This window comes from Sporothrix schenckii, assembly GCF_000961545.1.
Source record: "Sporothrix schenckii 1099-18 chromosome Unknown Cont47, whole genome shotgun sequence".
Lineage (NCBI taxonomy): Eukaryota > Fungi > Ascomycota > Sordariomycetes > Ophiostomatales > Ophiostomataceae > Sporothrix > Sporothrix schenckii.
The window spans coordinates 2231508-2247287 of NW_015971148.1; the positions used below are offsets into that span (position 1 = coordinate 2231508).

The window sequence follows — 15780 nt, forward strand, 5'->3', positions numbered from 1 at the left end:
TACACTTCCTCAACAATGGGCTTCTTGGCTCCAACGTACACTGCTGTGGCGCAACGGCAACTTGCCGGTGCGGCCACCGGCTCCGCAGCAGCAAAGCAGGAGATCCGTCAAATCCCGTAAAACAGTCGCATAGTCGCCCCCTCAGAACTGGCTTGGCGAAGACAGGTCGACTATAGCATATGTGATCGATGGTACAGAGGAGATGACAAGGCACGGGGGGCGGACCAGGTCTCGACCGGTCCGGCAGAAGGCACGAGCAGATTGCTCCTCACTGCGACGATTAAACGGAGGTATACAATTTCGATGTGTGTCAAAGGGTATCGCGTAAAAGAAGGAGAGTGGAAAGACGAGGTTGGCCAAGTGTAATATACTCTTGTGCTTCACGTGTTTGACGAGAAAGTCAGTGTATAAACGCCTTTGAGGTTCAGACTTTTGTCTAAACTTTACAAACGCCTGCTTTTGGCGCGTAGGTGGTGTATTGCTGGCTTTGGAGGTGTCGACGAGGGCTGAGGTAGAAACAGTCGGGTGTGTGAGCGAGAGTGCGACAACACCAACAATCGTGGAGAGAAGAAGGATGGCAGAAAGTCGGTACGAGCGGGCAGCAAAGAGAGCTACCAAGAGTATCCGTAGTATTGCTCAGTAAATTACTCGGGGTTGGCGAAGAGGTCCGAAACAGGCGATGCGGGCAAGCCGAGCCGAAGTGAAGAAGTCGCGACGGTGAAGTCGAAGATTAGGTAGAGGACAAAGTTCGACGAGGAAAGGAGGCGGAGGATATGAAGCACCCAACAGGAGCGATGAAGAGCCAAAACAGGACGCGGTCACGGGATTGCAAACGGGATTGCAACGACAATGGTGCTCTCAAATGATTTTACCGATTGATTTGAAGCTGTAACAGGCCCGAGTGTGCGACGACAACGACGACAGGTGCCAGCAGCCAGTATCAAGCGCCGAGCTGACAGAAAAAAAAAAGAGAAGAGGCGTTACAGCGGCGGTCGTTGCCGCACGTTTGCGCGGTGGGAGCAAGGCGTGTTCAGAAAAGAAATGAGACGAAGCACCGGACGATGTCGAAAAGTGAGGCAGGAAACACCATTTGACGTCCGTGTTGGGTTCTTCTGGACAGCTTTTGCAAGTACTCGGTACACACTTATGCGATAATTTTATGACATGCGCAGCCAGGGCAACTAGGCTTCGGGCTCTGTTCATGTCAAGCCAGCAGGTACCAGGTACCTGGTGACGCTTGAGCCTAGCTGCCCCACTAGCGCACAGCACATCGCGGTCAGATCACTGTCAGTGCAACGACCGGTTTTCTTGTGCTGAAATGCACAGCCTAGCTAGCACGGCACACCGCTCGATTTGCGAGGTCCTGGCCTAGCGTCTTATCATCCCACACAGTTCTGCCAGCTGTCACCAGCTGTGCTGTCAATAAGCTGTTAAACGACGTATCGACAAGGTGCCTTTTCGTTAATCTTCGGTATCTGATATCCCCCCACCATTGGTGCTCTTCGGCCACACTGACCAAGGAGCTTGAATTTTACGCATTCTGCCTCATCTCCCCTCTTGTCCATCGTTTCCCATTAAGCTACAACCACTCGCCCATGTCCTGACAACACGTTGGACAGCAAAATACCGGATACCTCATATCTCTGCGCTCGAATTGTTTTTGTGCCAGCTGCCTGTTCTGTTCCCTTGTCAGTCGGAACCCTGGAGTGAGTGGCATTGATTGGCACTGGCAGCGGGTAATAGCCACACACTCTCTCACACATCTGCAATCAGCATCCATCGTCGACATTCGCGGGCAGCATATCTACGGGGCATTTGCTGGCTGAAACTTCCTGTACAGGTGCACTGTATACGCATCGCATTTTCAACCACAATTCTGCACAGCTATCGCACCTCTCGGGACTATGCCGAACCCCGCAAAATACGCCATCGTGTCTCTTCCCCTCCGCATCTTCGATTCCGGTGATCGAGAGGGGGCCGTCGCCTCTCTTCGTACCACCGTGAGCCCCGAAAATGGCGCTGTCCAACCCTTCCTCATTCCTGAGTTCAAAATTGGTACACTAGATGCCTTGGTCCAGCAGGCAGATGACCTTGCAAAGCTCGACGCTGGTTGCGAGGGTGTGGCGTCTCGGGTGGCGGACTCCTTAAGAACGATTCTCGACAACGACGAAGAGAAACTCACGCAGCACAAGATCGTCAATGACAGTAAGGAGAAAATAGGCTTTGTCCAGTTCTGTTTCCAATTGCGCCACCAGGTGTCACAGTCGTAATTTGCTAACTGGACTGCTAGAGCCTACTGAGCATTACTTACAAAACTTCTCCTGGAACAACGTGCGGTACCGGATAGATCGCCCGCTCGGCGATATCATCGACACATTGCAAAAGGTATGTCTTCCTAGAAACTTGTTATAACGTTTTGAGCTGAACAATCTCGACATTCCGACGTTTATAAGCTTTATAGGCGGCTAATGAGTGGCTTGTATAGGAGCTCGTCAACATCGACAATGATGTCAAGGGCAAGTTCACCCAGTACAACTCGGTGAAGTCCAACCTGGCTACTTTGCAAAGAAAGCAAACGTATGGTGTTCTTATCCCCCCTCCCCCGTTGCGTTTCTCCTTATTGTTCTAGGGGCAAATGATATGACAAACCTGGACTAATATCAACCTAGTGGAAACCTTGCCACGAAGTCCCTGACCCCTCTCATTAAACCCTCGCTTTTAGTCCAAGACTCGGAATACCTTGAAACGCATCTTGTTGTTGTCCCGACCGGCTCTCGAAAAGAGTTCCTCCGCGAATATGAGACGCTCGCTCCGATGGTGGTTCCCCGGTCCGCGAACCAGCTTGCCGAAGACGACGAGTTTGCGCTGTTTGGCGTGACAACATTCAAGAAGCACAGTGCTGAGTTCCTGCAGAAGTGCCGTGAACATAAGTGGACACCGCGCCAGTACAAATACGTTGAGGGCGGCAAGGAAGAAGAGCAGCGCGAGCTGGACCGTGTCACTCGTGAAGAAAAGAAAGTCTGGGGCGAAGCTTTATGGCTGGCGCGTACGAGTTGGAGCGAAAGCGTCATGATCTGGATGCATGCGCTCACGCTCCGTGTGTTTGTCGAGACAGTTCTACGGTACGGCCTACCGCTCGACTACGTGAGCGTTCTAATCAAGGTGAGATGTAATCCAGGACCAAAAGAAGCCAATAGTTTCCTCTTGCCGTTGTTTTCTATTGTTCCCTCTTCTCCCGCTACTAGATATTGGAGAGAACCATGCCGCTAATGATACATTCTGCTTCACAAAATACAGACATCACCCAAGTCTGCGCAAAAGCTCAAGACATCGCTGGATTCAGCATACTCATATCTCGGCGGCAATGCATTTGGTAGGGACAAGAAGGGCAAAATCACTAAGGACGACGCGTCGCTGTCTTCTGATATGGCAGCTGCTGGTGTCGGGCTAGCTGATGGCAACGAGTACATGGCGTACGTGTACTATGAGTTCGAATTCCCCTGAATATGGAGACGGACCGAACCGAGATGTAAAAGGGTACAACCGCCATGCATGCCACCTCGTTGTAGTTCGTTGTAGTAGAGGAACGGGCAAAGCGACGTTCTTCCCCTTCAATGGGCATTTGCCTTTCTCTATTTTATCCTGAAATTTTGTACATCGCCCATCGCTTCTCCATGTTCTTTCCGTCTTGTCAACCCCGTTTACTGCCAGTGTTTTATTATATTTTATCCAATCAACACAGTTGGCAATCTGAAACTTTGGGATAGGGTGAGCCTGGTAGCCCAATTATATTTTGGCGTTCTCTGTCACAATTCATCCCTGCTTGGGCCACGAAGATTATGCAGACGCAGTCGGAATAAACAGGAGGCTCTTGCTCTTCAGGTACTCCACGATCTGTGCGACGCACTCTTCGACGGTGTTTTCGTGCGTCTTGATGGTGATCTCAGCTTCCAGGGGAGCCTCGTATGGTGCTGAAATGCCGGTGAACTCCTTGATTTCGCCAGCGCGGGCCTTCTTGTACAGGCCCTTGGGGTCCCGCTGCTCTGCGACCTCGATCGGGATGTCGACATAAACCTCGATGAACTCTAGGGGAGCGTTGCCGGCCTGGCCAGACTGCGTATGCAGCTCGCGAGCTAGCTGGCGGTCTGCGCGGTAGGGAGAGATGAAGGATGTGATGGCGACAGTCGACGAGTCGGCAAATAGCTTGGCGACCTCGGCGATGCGGCGGATGTTCTCGTTGCGGTCCTTCTCGGAGAAGCCGAGATCCTTATTGAGACCAAAGCGGACGTTGTCACCATCGAGGCGGTAGGCAGCCACACCCAGGTGCAAGAGGTGCTGCTCGAGGGCCGTGGCCACGGTAGACTTCCCGGAGGCCGACAGGCCAGTGAACCAGATGGTGTAGCCCTTTTGGCCCCGAGCCTGGTTGCGCTCTTGGCGAGTGAGGCCGGTGTGCCAGGTGATGTTTCTTGTGCTATCTGTCAGCCACGTGTTTCTTTTTATTTTCTGTCTCCTGCCTTGCTGCTGAGAGAATTGCCCATCTTCGTCTGACAGCTTTCCGAGTTGATACCCCTCCGCTACCGGCCAAAGATTGGATATTCTGCCTCTTTCCTTCCTTTGCATATGTGCGGATCGTCACGTACGTAGCCATTGTAGCAGGTGTCTATGGTGTATTTCCAAGGACGTCGGAGTCGAGTGCTGGGGTGAGCCGGGTATAGATGGTCGTCAGAGCTAGAATAAAGACCACGACGGCAAACATGAAGGAAATTCTAATTGGGCGCGACTATCAGGTTACTGGTATTTGGCCGAAGTTCGCAAGAGTTGTTTAACGAAGTAGCGGGGGTCCCCACAGGACAGGAGCACGTAATTTTGTGCTAGTGTGTACAACATACAACATAATTAATTTCGACACGTTCTCGCAGGCAAGTGGAGTAGTCCAGTATACCATATATTTTGATTGCCCCATCGGTTTCGTACGGTTTTTTTTTTTTTATGCATCAATGCTTGCTCCCCCGAGTCTACATTTGCGATTAACGCAGCCCCGTATTGTTTTGTCCCATACTGGTGGTCGACGAACTTTGTATGTTTTATAGCGAGCCGTCGTCGTATTAGTGTAGGCGACAGCGTATTGTCCACTGCAGGCGCTGCACCTATCTGAAGCAAACTTGAACCAGTCTAACTAATCATCATTGCTCCTAATTTACTCATCGCAGTGCGTAGATTCCGCTCTGTATGTACAAATGACGCAGTCACCATCCGCCAGCAATCCAGTTGGTCGCAAAGTCGCTCGCCTCACATAAATAGAGTGAATGTGACCCCGAGACCAGCGATTGTGAGGACGCTTCCCATCCCAGGACTGAACAAGCCATCGCCGCCATTGACCGAGACAGTGCCCGTTCCCGATGCAGATGATGTGGCACTGGCCTGGCTGGTCGTAGCGGTTTTCTTGCCGCCGCCAGGTGCGGTCGTGGTCGCCGTCGAGTTGCCCTTCCCGGAGTCTGAGCCGCCAGCCACGGGATCGGTGGCATTGTTTGCGGCCGCGGTTGTCGTACCTCTGGAATTCTTGCCAGTCTTAGTCGACGCGTCCGTGGTCTTGGTTTTGGTCGTTGTAGAGCTCGACTCCTGTGGCAATCAGTGTCAGGCGAATCCGCTGCGGCTGCTTCTACATTTCGGAACACGGGGCGGCATACCTGAGCAACAACAGCCGTCGCGAGCGCGAGGAGGGCAATTGAAGAGAGCTTCATTTTGTCAGCGGTGGCGGACAAGCGGTGCCAGACCGAGTAGATTCTTGCAGACGATATTAGGCGAAGAGGTGCCGGGGCGTTTCGCTTGGGATGAGAAACAGTCTACCACCTTGTTGTCTTCTGACTTTGCGTCGGTAAGAAATGAGGTGGTCGGTGACGATGGGGAATATATATAAAAGTCTGATGAGAAGCAACCAAAAGGTCGTTTTCTGAGGACGAGCTCCTCCATTTATACTTCAACGAAGCCATGGAGATGCTTGGTCTCAAAAACTCTCTCACCGAAGGCAACCCGTTGCGTTGATACTGCGGTTAGGCTTCATTTTCTGCCACCAAAAGCCCACACACCGAATGATGTCCTTGCTGGAGAACGCTCCTTTGTCATGCATTCTGTCTACGCAGCTTCTTAGATGGCATGTCTAAAAAAAACCTATCGCCTAGACTTCGGTCCGGTACCGTGATAATCGGCCACGACCACGAGTATCAAGAACTGTAAAAAATTCAATCTGTGATAAACCCTGAATCGGGTTGCTAAATATGGTACCTAGTAAATCGTACAACCTACTCGGATATTCTTACGACTGGACATTCCCGGTCAGAAAAGGATGTACTTGCTCTACACTCGTTTCAAAATCGAGTGTTAGCGTATGAGGAGTCATATATATCGGTATACATCTCAGCTGCTGGAAGGCCACTTTGTGCAACGAGCGCATTGGGTCGCAGGCTGCAGGCCGAAAATATTTCGCCATCCAGTTGAAACGATAGGTGTATGATAACGCACGCTCTGTTATTACCAATTCTCCAATATTTAGACCCATGTGCAAACTGGACCGTAAACCTATTTTATCGATGACTGTGTGTGTTTTGTAGACAGTGTTGCTAAGAAAAGGCTGATGAGATGCTGGGATGATTTGTCGACAATGCCTCGTCGAATTACGTGGACTTGTCTCATGCATGGGCTTCAAACATATACCCACTACGTGGTGGCAATAATAACAAGAAACCTCGACTTGCCCACCCACTATGACGTACGAGGTATGCGTACACCCAATCTTCCTGGGGAGAGCGAGCATACACATATATTATCAATGTATCCATTAATGGAACACTGGCTCTTTGCATTGCATCCCTCTTCATGGTCTATCCGCAAGCTCCCTGGTGTCTTGTCATTCACATCGTAATCCATGCCACAGACATATATTTCGTTTTCGAAACTGGCCCCATGATTAAATTTGGAAACGCAAGTGCAGTCGTTTCCTTGCACGCTGACCCTCTAAGCTGTGGCTTTGGTCCATGGGGCTGCAACGAGTAACACATATTCCGAGATGCATTTACTGGACGTCAAGCTTCGTCCGCTATTGCGTTTCCCTTGAATTCAGGCAAGCTTCACATATTCCCATTTAAGACATACCGGAGTAGCTCACGCGGAGCTCGTAAATCGGTACTTGAATTTACTGCTTTCGCCATTCCCACAACAAAGCGGCGTGCACAGTATTCGTTGCCCTTCATCTTTTCAAACCCCTCCACTTGGGACAGCAAGGAAACTTTCGAAAGGCTACCGCCTTGTCCAAGCAACGTTGCGATTTGGCTGGCCCTTTCAACGACAGTAGGCGTGACACCGCTTATGGCCGCACAGTGGCAACCAAAACTCTCCGTGCTTCTTCCTTCCCTAAGTATGTGAAGAAACTTCACCTTTTCTTCGGGCTTCGAGGCGATTGGTCTTACTGCCACGCTCATATAGAACAGTCCTAGACGTGGGTGCTGTTTGAATCCTCGGCGCTTGAATATTTCGTGGAAATGTGTTGCGGCAAGTACCTTTGGGGCTTCGTTTTGCCCAATGCGGAGAAAGTGGTCAAGCAGCGCATCGAACAACGCCGCGCCGTCAACCGTGGCCGTGCCTTTTCCAAATTCGTCCATAAGAATAAGACTTTTCCGCGTCGCAGCATTGATAGAAAATGCAGCTTGCCGTAGATCGACTCCGAACGTACTTTCATTACGCGAAACACTCTCCCGTGTGACAATTCTGGTTAGAATCTTATCTGTGATGCCGACAACGGCCTCTTCCGCTGGTACATAGCTTCCAACGTGTGCAAGAAACAGAATCGTCGCGACCTGCCTTAGATAGACGCTTTTTCCAGAATTGTTGGGCCCTGTCAATACAACAGTACTTGGAGTGCTGTTGTCTGTGTCTTGAATAGGTGAGCAATCGCAATCCATGTCTTCCGCGGGATCGCCCGAGCCACCTGACAGCTGGCAGTCATTCACCACAAAACTTGCTCGGTCCGTCTCTTGCCATAATTGACGACCTTTCCGAATGTATAGGACATTTTCTTCGGTCATTTGCGGGCGAACAAGTTGGAACGATTTCGCTCCATTGGAAAGAGCAAGAATGCTGTCGATGTGCCCAATGGCGTTGGATGCACAAATCAGCGCTTCTTCCCTTTTCAAAATCTCAGATCCGAGACAGTGGAGCACTTCCACTTCAAGATCTGGTATACGTTAGCAATGCACTCGATTTCTTGGCATAATAAAAGAGACTGGGATAGGAGAAAGCACAGAGCCGTTCGTTGTGCTTACCAAGCATCCGTCCGGCTAGATCTCCAAACTCCTTGTCTACATCACACAAGCTGGGAGTCTTGAAGTACAAAAGTCCGTCGTCTCGCAATATTTCTTCCCAGGAGCCAAACCCAAGATCGTCGTCCAAGGCAGGTTTACTGTCACTGCTGTTATCACCGTGATCACGGATGATGGCAGATGCGACGAGGAGATATCCCTTTCGAGGGTGAAAAATCCACCCCACGATATCATCTTGAGCGCTGCTTCTCAGCCTGGCTTTGTGCTCTTGGCAAATCTCTTCGAGACGAACCTGAAGACTGCTATACGTGGACCCGAGTGCATCGAGCTCAGGGCTGACTCCTCGAGCAACGACACTACGACCACAAGATCTCGACTTTTGAAATTCGATCGTCGTAGCCAGCTTCTCTTGAATTTGAAAAATTGCCTCGGAGTCGATTTCACCTAGAGCCTTCACGTTTCGGTGTTGTCAGCTCAGAAACAAAAACATACCGGCCTTCCAATCCGCAAAGAGCGTTCACTGCCAAGGCGTACCTTGTCAAAGACGGTGCAAATTTTGTATCCCACAAGTAAGATCTGCAAAATAGCAGAGCAAAAGTCTTGGAGGTTCGCCCAGGTACTTTCCTTGATCAAGGAGAAGTGTCCAGAAAAGTAAAGTCCTCTTCGAAGGTGGGCCAGGATGGGCAGAATGTTCTTGGCCTTTTTCAGTGCCGCACGGATAACTCCTACTGATTCTTGGCCTTTCGAGTCTAGGAGGTTTGAGATAGACTGCTGGCGCGCATTGATGAGTGCAAGGTCTGTGCTCGGATGAACAAACATTTCGCGCAGTGTGCAACGTCCTTGCGAAGTGATGGTCAGGGAACAGAACATGTCGAAGACGGAGCGTTTGCCACGTAATGTACCAGCCATGCTGCCGTTGTTACTCATCGCTGCGCCCGTTCTAGTGGCGTATCGTAGATCTGGGCGAAAAATCTGTAGCGATAGCAAGGCCTCAGCTGTAACAAACATGTAGTCATCGTATGTTACTGTCAGAACAGATCGAATATGAATTTGCTTCGCGTGTAAGCCTATTGTGGTAGCTTGCCTTCTTTCGAGGTCGCGGATTAACGCACTCGCGCAACCTAGCTACAGCAGACGACCATATATTAGTTACAATTCTTAAGGAAGCCGCAGAGCCGGCCAGTATATCAGTGCAAAACTGTCGACCTTGTCTACTTACGGAAACCTGGCCATCCAAATTAATGAATGTACCTAGGTGGATAAGTTTATTCCGCGTGTTTCTACCGTCTCTGAGGTGCGCAGGAACAGCATCGCGGCTGTCATTCCCCTCTACGTCTTCCACAGCGGATGTGAAATGGGCCGAGCCCGCTTTGAAACGTTTGGCATCATCCAGGTGTGCCAGAAGCTGCCTTCCAAGCCCTGGGTTGAAGTCGGATGACACAACGGAGCGTAGTTTAAAACCACGCTCCGCGTCTTCACCCAAGCCAGTGTCGGTGTTGTCACCGGCGAGATGATCAAGGAGGTCTACCAACGCACCCTGAGCGCGGCTTGGGACGATGATGCTGGTAGGTCGGACTTGAAAAAGCAGCGATTCAACTAGCTCGAGTCCGACAACCCGCGTGTCGTCTTGAAGATACACCGTTGCCGTATCAGAAACGTAGTATGCGCAACCGACCGTTCCGTTAACTTTCATTTCCAACGCCATGTAAACCCCACCGGGCTCGGTCTCCCAGGTGCCAGCAGCATCAGGGCCGTCGTGAGCTGCAGGACAAGTATCACTGTCGATATTACCGTTTAGTTGTGAGGGGTCGTCAAGAGTGCTGCTACCAACAGTATGCAGAATCTCATTGAGGATATCAGGGTGAGCCGCCGTGTCATGCCGCGTGGCGGCCGGAGAGAAACCCGGCGGGCCAATTGACCTCGAAGATCTTGCAAATCGGGGAACCCGAACCCGGTGAGTCGTCTGCCACCGTGTAGGTACAACAGGTGGGGTTCTTGCCCAGCTCCTGTTTGAAACCATGGTATTTCGAAGCTCACAGAGGGGTCGGCGGCAGGTGGTTGCTGTAGACCACAAGAATAGGCGACAAGAGACGACAGTTGGGTTTGAGAGGCAACACGGACCCAAGAGGGAGACGGGAAAGGGGCTGGACGGTCGTCGAGGGGCCATAGAGCCTTAAATAAGTCTCATATTTTTTACGAGGCGAAAGAACCAACGCCGGCTACTGCAGATTCTCGTTGGCAAGGAAGGTGCGACTGGTCCCACGATTCACATATATCCAGTATCACTGTTTGGCAGCATCATACCGCTGCCGTAAAGGCCAACGAGCAGTCTGGTATTGCACCTCTTCGATCCAAAATCAATGTGCTCCAAGTACAATCCCTTGCTCTCTGCTCTAATACAAGTTCAGCAATGCTCAACCCAGGTCTATATATAGGCGTGAAGCAGCGGACAGAAGGACGGCACACATCTGGAAGTACCAGTTAATCTAGTTGGACAGGGTGGCGGCATAATTCTAGCGTTTGTAGTTTGATCTAGTATAAAAGGTCTGTGGTAAGGCATCCCGGCCTGGTGCTGACTTGTTTCCTCCTACTTGGGCTTCGGTCCATATCATAGTCTTTCACTCTCTCTCTTATACGCCGTCCTTCCCGGCATAACCGGCTTCAAAGTCTACTTCCCATCCCCGCCGTCTCTTACCCAGTCTCCAAACGTCTTTCTTTGGCGTCGAATGTCGGCAAAGCCAGGTCTTGTCTCCAAGAATCGGAACGGATTTCCGACATAGTCCTTATTCGCATCCACGTCGGCGCTATTCGTCCCTTTCGTCCCCTCGCGCTCGATCTTCCCGGCCCACACATGCCACTGGATTGGCTTGAGCTGCTGTGTTCCCAGCACGAGGCCAAGACTTGCAATGAGCAATGCCGTGATAGTTTCGATGGCGATGTCGATGGGCAGAGAGGTCGTGGCCGGTTGTGAAAGTCCCGTAGATCGAAAGGTTTGGAGAGAGGAGAATTCTTGTGCGGAGTAGCATCTGGGAGTGTGTATTGAGATACAGAGGTCAGTGGGTGCCGTTGTGGTTTCGGGCGATCCTGGACACATTTCAGGGCTCTTACGAATGGGCGAGGAGGACGAGGCCAAAGGCCGTCGTTACTTTCGAAACCCAACTCATTTCCTAGCTATATATATGTATATATATATATATACATATATAGATAGATGGATAAATAGATAGATAGATAGAATAAGTGATTTCAGAGTAGAGGTTCGATTGGTATTTGGGGGAATTATTGTTGGGTCGTAGAGGACTAGATGTGCGTCGTGGCGAGTATTTCGAGCTTGATTTGTAGGTTCGGAAAATCAGGGGAAGGTACAACCAGGTGTACCTAACTCGTAAACTAGACTGACAAACTTTCTTTAATTGCATATTTTGCAGCTAAGCGATCCTCTGCATGACTTACACCCACCCCACGTTCAACTTTCTTTTTAAGTCCAAACTCGACAATATATCATCACACTGCCTACGGAGTACAGGTATGTCGTGCATGCGTCCCTGCTAGTTGTCTTGCGGCCAGAACTATTTCTACACATGTCTTTGTACATCGCAGGTCAGGAAAGCGATTGACAAACTGCTAGTATTTACATCCCACAATGTGCAAGAGGCACAGGAAAGATAGAACAAACATTATATAAAACAAGCAGGAAACGAATAAAGCGAAAACAGCTATTGCAGCTTTGACGTTTATGAGAAATGTTGGAAGTGTAAACCTGTTAATATCTAGGCTACTGGCCAGAATTTGCAAGGCAACCAATGAGCAAACTCGACTGCCGGCAACTCGCGTGCGATGCAATGACAATGCGGATGTGAAACAACCATCTGGCCAAGGAGTAAGAAAAATATAAAAATACAAAACATATGGCCGAGAAAATAAACAAGAGTCCCCAAGTGTAGTTCAATAACGCGTAAAATAAAAAAGCCAAACCCACAAAGATAAAATCAATTTAAATTTAAACCAACTCCAATTGCCAAAGCCCGCAAAGCACCCAAAGCGAAAATGGGGGAAAGGGGAAAATAAAAAAGGGATAAGAAAACCCCACTGGTAACAGCGTTATAACACACACACGAGTAACCATCGCAGGTTATAATCGCTGCATTCACTCACCTAAGGGTCGTAGTGTCGACAGGGTTTCAAACGCGATAAAAGATGCTCCGTTAAGCCCCACCCAAACCATGCCAATTACCGGCCTCATTAACAGAATCAACTTTCCAGCTTTCGTTATCGCCCTGAAGATACTGAAGATGGTTATCTGGGATCAGAGTCTCCTCCACCTCGGCAAGATACGGGCCGGCATATATCTCATTTGTGTCTGCTCCGGTGTGGAGGGTTGGCTGCCACTGGGATTCACCCAGCCCCCCAGTTGTGAGAACGGGGTTAGATAGGTCGTACTGAGGGATACCATCCCTGGACATAAGCGAAGGATCGATCTGTTGCCCTACGCCACCGGCAGGGTGTCCATGGGAGCGGTGGTGGTGTGCAGCAACCGGGGCTTGTGAAGCGTATTGTGCGTTGTATTCAAAGGATTGGTATCCTGTCGAATGTTGAGCAGGGCCTAAGCCCACGCCCATGCTTTGCTGTGCTGTGTTTGTGTACACCATGTTCTCGAGCTGATGGTGATGGCCTGTAGGAATATGGCGATAGTGTATTCCCGGCCCAGCCACGTGATAGTCCTCCGTGTCGTATGGCGTGGGGGTGTGTCTTGCCGGGTTCGCCAATTGTTGCGGATGTCTATGGTGATACGCGCCGTATGATTGTGCGTCGGGAACAGCCACTGTGGAATATGGGGGTCCGTACGGCCCACCGTGCGGGTCCATTATAGGAGTCCTGCTGGTTGACCGATGCTTCGGATCCCGGTGACCCGAGGCTTCCCAGTCATCATCAACACCCGAATCTTCGCCAAACTCATCCTTGCCCTTCTTCCGAGGCTTTGATGGTGTAAATTTGTACTCCGGATGAGCTTTGCGATGATTGTCCCGCTCGATCACGGCCCATTTGTTGAACTGCTGGCGGACGTTGTCTGGTTCGATGAACCAACTTTGAGCACACACCTTGGAGACGATCTGGTGCTTGGACTGATGTGCCCATTTTTTGGCTCGGTTTTGGTAAGCCTTTCTATACAACATAAAGGCGTTCATGGCACGTTTGACCTTTCCAGGCTCTTTGCCGTGCTCGACCTCTTCATGCCGCTCATCTGCAGACCTATGGACGTAGGCCTCAATGTCAACGATCGGCATATCCCACTCCTTGGTGAGGATGCTGAGTGGTTGGTCGATTGTGCTGGCTTCTTCGCTGGTTGCTTTGGTGGACTTCTCCTTTCGCTTTAATGGAGGAGAGGCAGACAGAGACGGCGCCTTCTTCCTGGGTGTCGAGTTCTTTGTTACGCGGCCCGTCTTTACGGAAAGAACTTTCATTCCTTGTGTTGCCCTTTGCGGTGTGGCCATGTTGGATATACCGGGACTCCCGGAGATGTGTTGCGGCGCGGCTGGCGGAGACGCTTCGGGTGTATTTAGGTTGTATACCTACAGAGGTGTAAGTTAGTGAATCAATGTAGCATACCCCGGCGAACGGCGCTTTCTTTGCACCACAAGCAGCGGCCCCGACTTACTTGAGGTGTCGATGCTGAATGCGTCGTCTCATAGGCAGGGGCGTCTTCGCCGGTATGAAGGGCTGGGTAATGGAATGTTATCCCCTGATGGGGTTGTGTATATGCCATGCTCGGGCTGGCGTACTGGCGTACGTGCCGGGGCTCCGGTGTCTGGTACTTAGAAGCAGAACGAGGAATGATCTGGACAACCTCGGATGGCGTACCAGGACAGCGACGCTGTGATGCGATGCTGTGGTGCTGGAGATGTTGATCGAAGATAGCGGGGGAGTGTTCGCGCACAGAGGGGGTAGGAGACGGCGGTATGATACGGTCCATTGAGCGAGAGCGTGCACCCTAGATCGTGTAAATGAAGGTGGCATGTAATGAAATGGAGATAGAGAAGAAGACTGGGTAAGAAGAGCGAGAGCGAAGGCCAAAGAGGACGTAGAGGAAAGGGAGAAACCTGCTCGTGTCTCTACCTGCTCGTGTCACTCCAAGAGACACGAGGATGGATAGCTGCGAAAGGCACTGGGGGCGCCGCGGGGGAAGGGGGGGGGGGGGTGGCGGAAAGATTGGAAGATGAATGATATCAAAATGGCAATGTGTGGAGTATGTGCAGACGGAAAAGGAAAACAGCGACAACGGAGAAAGCTCCGACTGAGTGCAGTCGCAACAGCGGTAGGATAGTCTTCTGCCAGGCGGCCAGACTGACAAACGGATGTATTCAACGGCGAACGAAAGCGAACGAAGACGGCCGGCGGTGTTAATGATAGTTGAGGGTAGTCCCGAGGCGTGCTTGGAAAGAGGCGAGGGAACAGTTTCCGGCTGTGATTGGTGCCGGCCCGCTGTACGTACTGACTGAGAGTCTTTCTTCGCCGTTTCCTGCTTTGGGGCCTGATTTCTCGTGTTTCTGTCTGGCTAGGTCGCTGGGGATAGGTCGTTGTCGTAAGGCTCTTGGTGAGGTTCTTAAATTTGGGAACCACAGATTTTATTATTTGGGTCACCCTATAACTTTGACCGCTGGTGCTGTTGATTCTCTTGACGCTCCAATTGTCCTGAGTTGAGGGCGTGTGGAAGGGGAGGAAAGGGAGGGGGGGGGGGGGGTGCCTAGATGGCTTGGCTGCGGCCTTCCGGATCCGGATCCGGACCTAGCGTGAATCGACAAGATCAGAGTTCGTCTACTTCCGGATGAGATGACAGAGACGAAATGCCCGGTCAAGGCGGCTGCAGTAAAATGACGAGGAAATGAATAACAAAAATAAAGGCTGGAAGAAGGCCGTTGTGGCGCTTGCACCTCGTCTGGTGCGGCGGCCGTCTGCGGCGGCTGTTTGCAGTCTCACCTAGTCTTGTTCCTGGTTTGCACGGCGAGCCGTTTTTTTGTATCTGTCAGATGGGCCACTTTCGACGCCCAATTCGCCACTGTCCCCGGAAGCTTGTCCTCACACCGACGGTCTGCCGTGAGTACAGCGTGGAAGTAACTCCGTCTGTTAGTCTTCTTCTGAAGATGAGTGAGGCCTGGGCGTAGCTTGCCAGCGAGGTGTCTCTTTAGCGGCAGCAGCTAGTGACTGTAGCTTTTGCTTGCGGGATGTTGTTGGTGGGGACCGGGCCAGATGCCACTGAAGGCAGCGGTTTGGTGGTGATGATTTGGTGCCAGGTGACTGCCGTAGCTGGTGTCGCTGGTGTCGCTGGTTTCGCTGGTGTCTCCTGATGTTTCTGTTGTCTGTGATTTCTCTGCTGTTTCTGAAGGCCAATGTCTCTGATATGTCTTGGTCGGGGATATCTTGCCTTATGAGACCTGTACCTGCATGCATGTAGGATTTGATAGTCTTGTCA

The 15780-nt window shown here is 51.1% G+C and overlaps 8 protein-coding genes across 8 annotated transcripts; 2 read left to right on the forward strand and 6 right to left on the reverse strand.

Moving 5' to 3' along the window:
• Nucleotides 1–15: 15 nt before the first annotated feature.
• SPSK_03744 (uncharacterized protein) lies at nucleotides 16–366 on the forward strand (the record flags this gene model as incomplete). Its single annotated transcript, XM_016730578.1, has 2 exons — nucleotides 16–116; nucleotides 198–366. The coding sequence occupies 2 exons, from the start codon at nucleotides 16–18 to the stop codon at nucleotides 364–366; spliced, it is 270 nt and encodes an 89-aa protein (XP_016585295.1).
• Nucleotides 367–1904: 1538 nt separating this feature from the next.
• SPSK_03285 (V-type H+-transporting ATPase subunit C) lies at nucleotides 1905–3504 on the forward strand (the record flags this gene model as incomplete). Its single annotated transcript, XM_016730124.1, has 5 exons — nucleotides 1905–2205; nucleotides 2291–2385; nucleotides 2486–2577; nucleotides 2670–3162; nucleotides 3298–3504. The coding sequence occupies 5 exons, from the start codon at nucleotides 1905–1907 to the stop codon at nucleotides 3502–3504; spliced, it is 1188 nt and encodes a 395-aa protein (XP_016585296.1).
• Nucleotides 3505–3837: 333 nt separating this feature from the next.
• On the reverse strand, nucleotides 3838–4648 carry SPSK_03576 (adenylylsulfate kinase; the record flags this gene model as incomplete). The annotated part of the gene is made up of 2 exons (XM_016730413.1): nucleotides 3838–4612; nucleotides 4641–4648. The coding sequence occupies 2 exons, from the start codon at nucleotides 4646–4648 to the stop codon at nucleotides 3838–3840; spliced, it is 783 nt and encodes a 260-aa protein (XP_016585297.1).
• Nucleotides 4649–5289: 641 nt separating this feature from the next.
• SPSK_03697 (uncharacterized protein) lies at nucleotides 5290–5741 on the reverse strand (the record flags this gene model as incomplete). The annotated part of the gene is made up of 2 exons (XM_016730532.1): nucleotides 5290–5619; nucleotides 5688–5741. 2 exons carry the CDS (start codon nucleotides 5739–5741, stop codon nucleotides 5290–5292), a joined length of 384 nt encoding a protein of 127 aa, XP_016585298.1.
• A 1383-nt stretch (nucleotides 5742–7124) lies between these two features.
• Nucleotides 7125–10332, reverse strand: SPSK_02997 (DNA mismatch repair protein MSH5; the record flags this gene model as incomplete). The annotated part of the gene is made up of 4 exons (XM_016729842.1): nucleotides 7125–8227; nucleotides 8316–8763; nucleotides 8805–9437; nucleotides 9532–10332. The coding sequence occupies 4 exons, from the start codon at nucleotides 10330–10332 to the stop codon at nucleotides 7125–7127; spliced, it is 2985 nt and encodes a 994-aa protein (XP_016585299.1).
• A 648-nt stretch (nucleotides 10333–10980) lies between these two features.
• Nucleotides 10981–11406, reverse strand: SPSK_03709 (uncharacterized protein; the record flags this gene model as incomplete). Its single annotated transcript, XM_016730543.1, has 1 exon — nucleotides 10981–11406. The coding sequence occupies one exon, from the start codon at nucleotides 11404–11406 to the stop codon at nucleotides 10981–10983; it is 426 nt and encodes a 141-aa protein (XP_016585300.1).
• Nucleotides 11407–12517: 1111 nt separating this feature from the next.
• On the reverse strand, nucleotides 12518–14283 carry SPSK_03233 (uncharacterized protein; the record flags this gene model as incomplete). The annotated part of the gene is made up of 2 exons (XM_016730074.1): nucleotides 12518–13882; nucleotides 13969–14283. The coding sequence occupies 2 exons, from the start codon at nucleotides 14281–14283 to the stop codon at nucleotides 12518–12520; spliced, it is 1680 nt and encodes a 559-aa protein (XP_016585301.1).
• Nucleotides 14284–15434: 1151 nt separating this feature from the next.
• On the reverse strand, nucleotides 15435–15758 carry SPSK_03756 (uncharacterized protein; the record flags this gene model as incomplete). The annotated part of the gene is made up of 1 exon (XM_016730590.1): nucleotides 15435–15758. One exon carries the CDS (start codon nucleotides 15756–15758, stop codon nucleotides 15435–15437), a length of 324 nt encoding a protein of 107 aa, XP_016585302.1.
• Nucleotides 15759–15780: the final 22 nt, after the last annotated feature.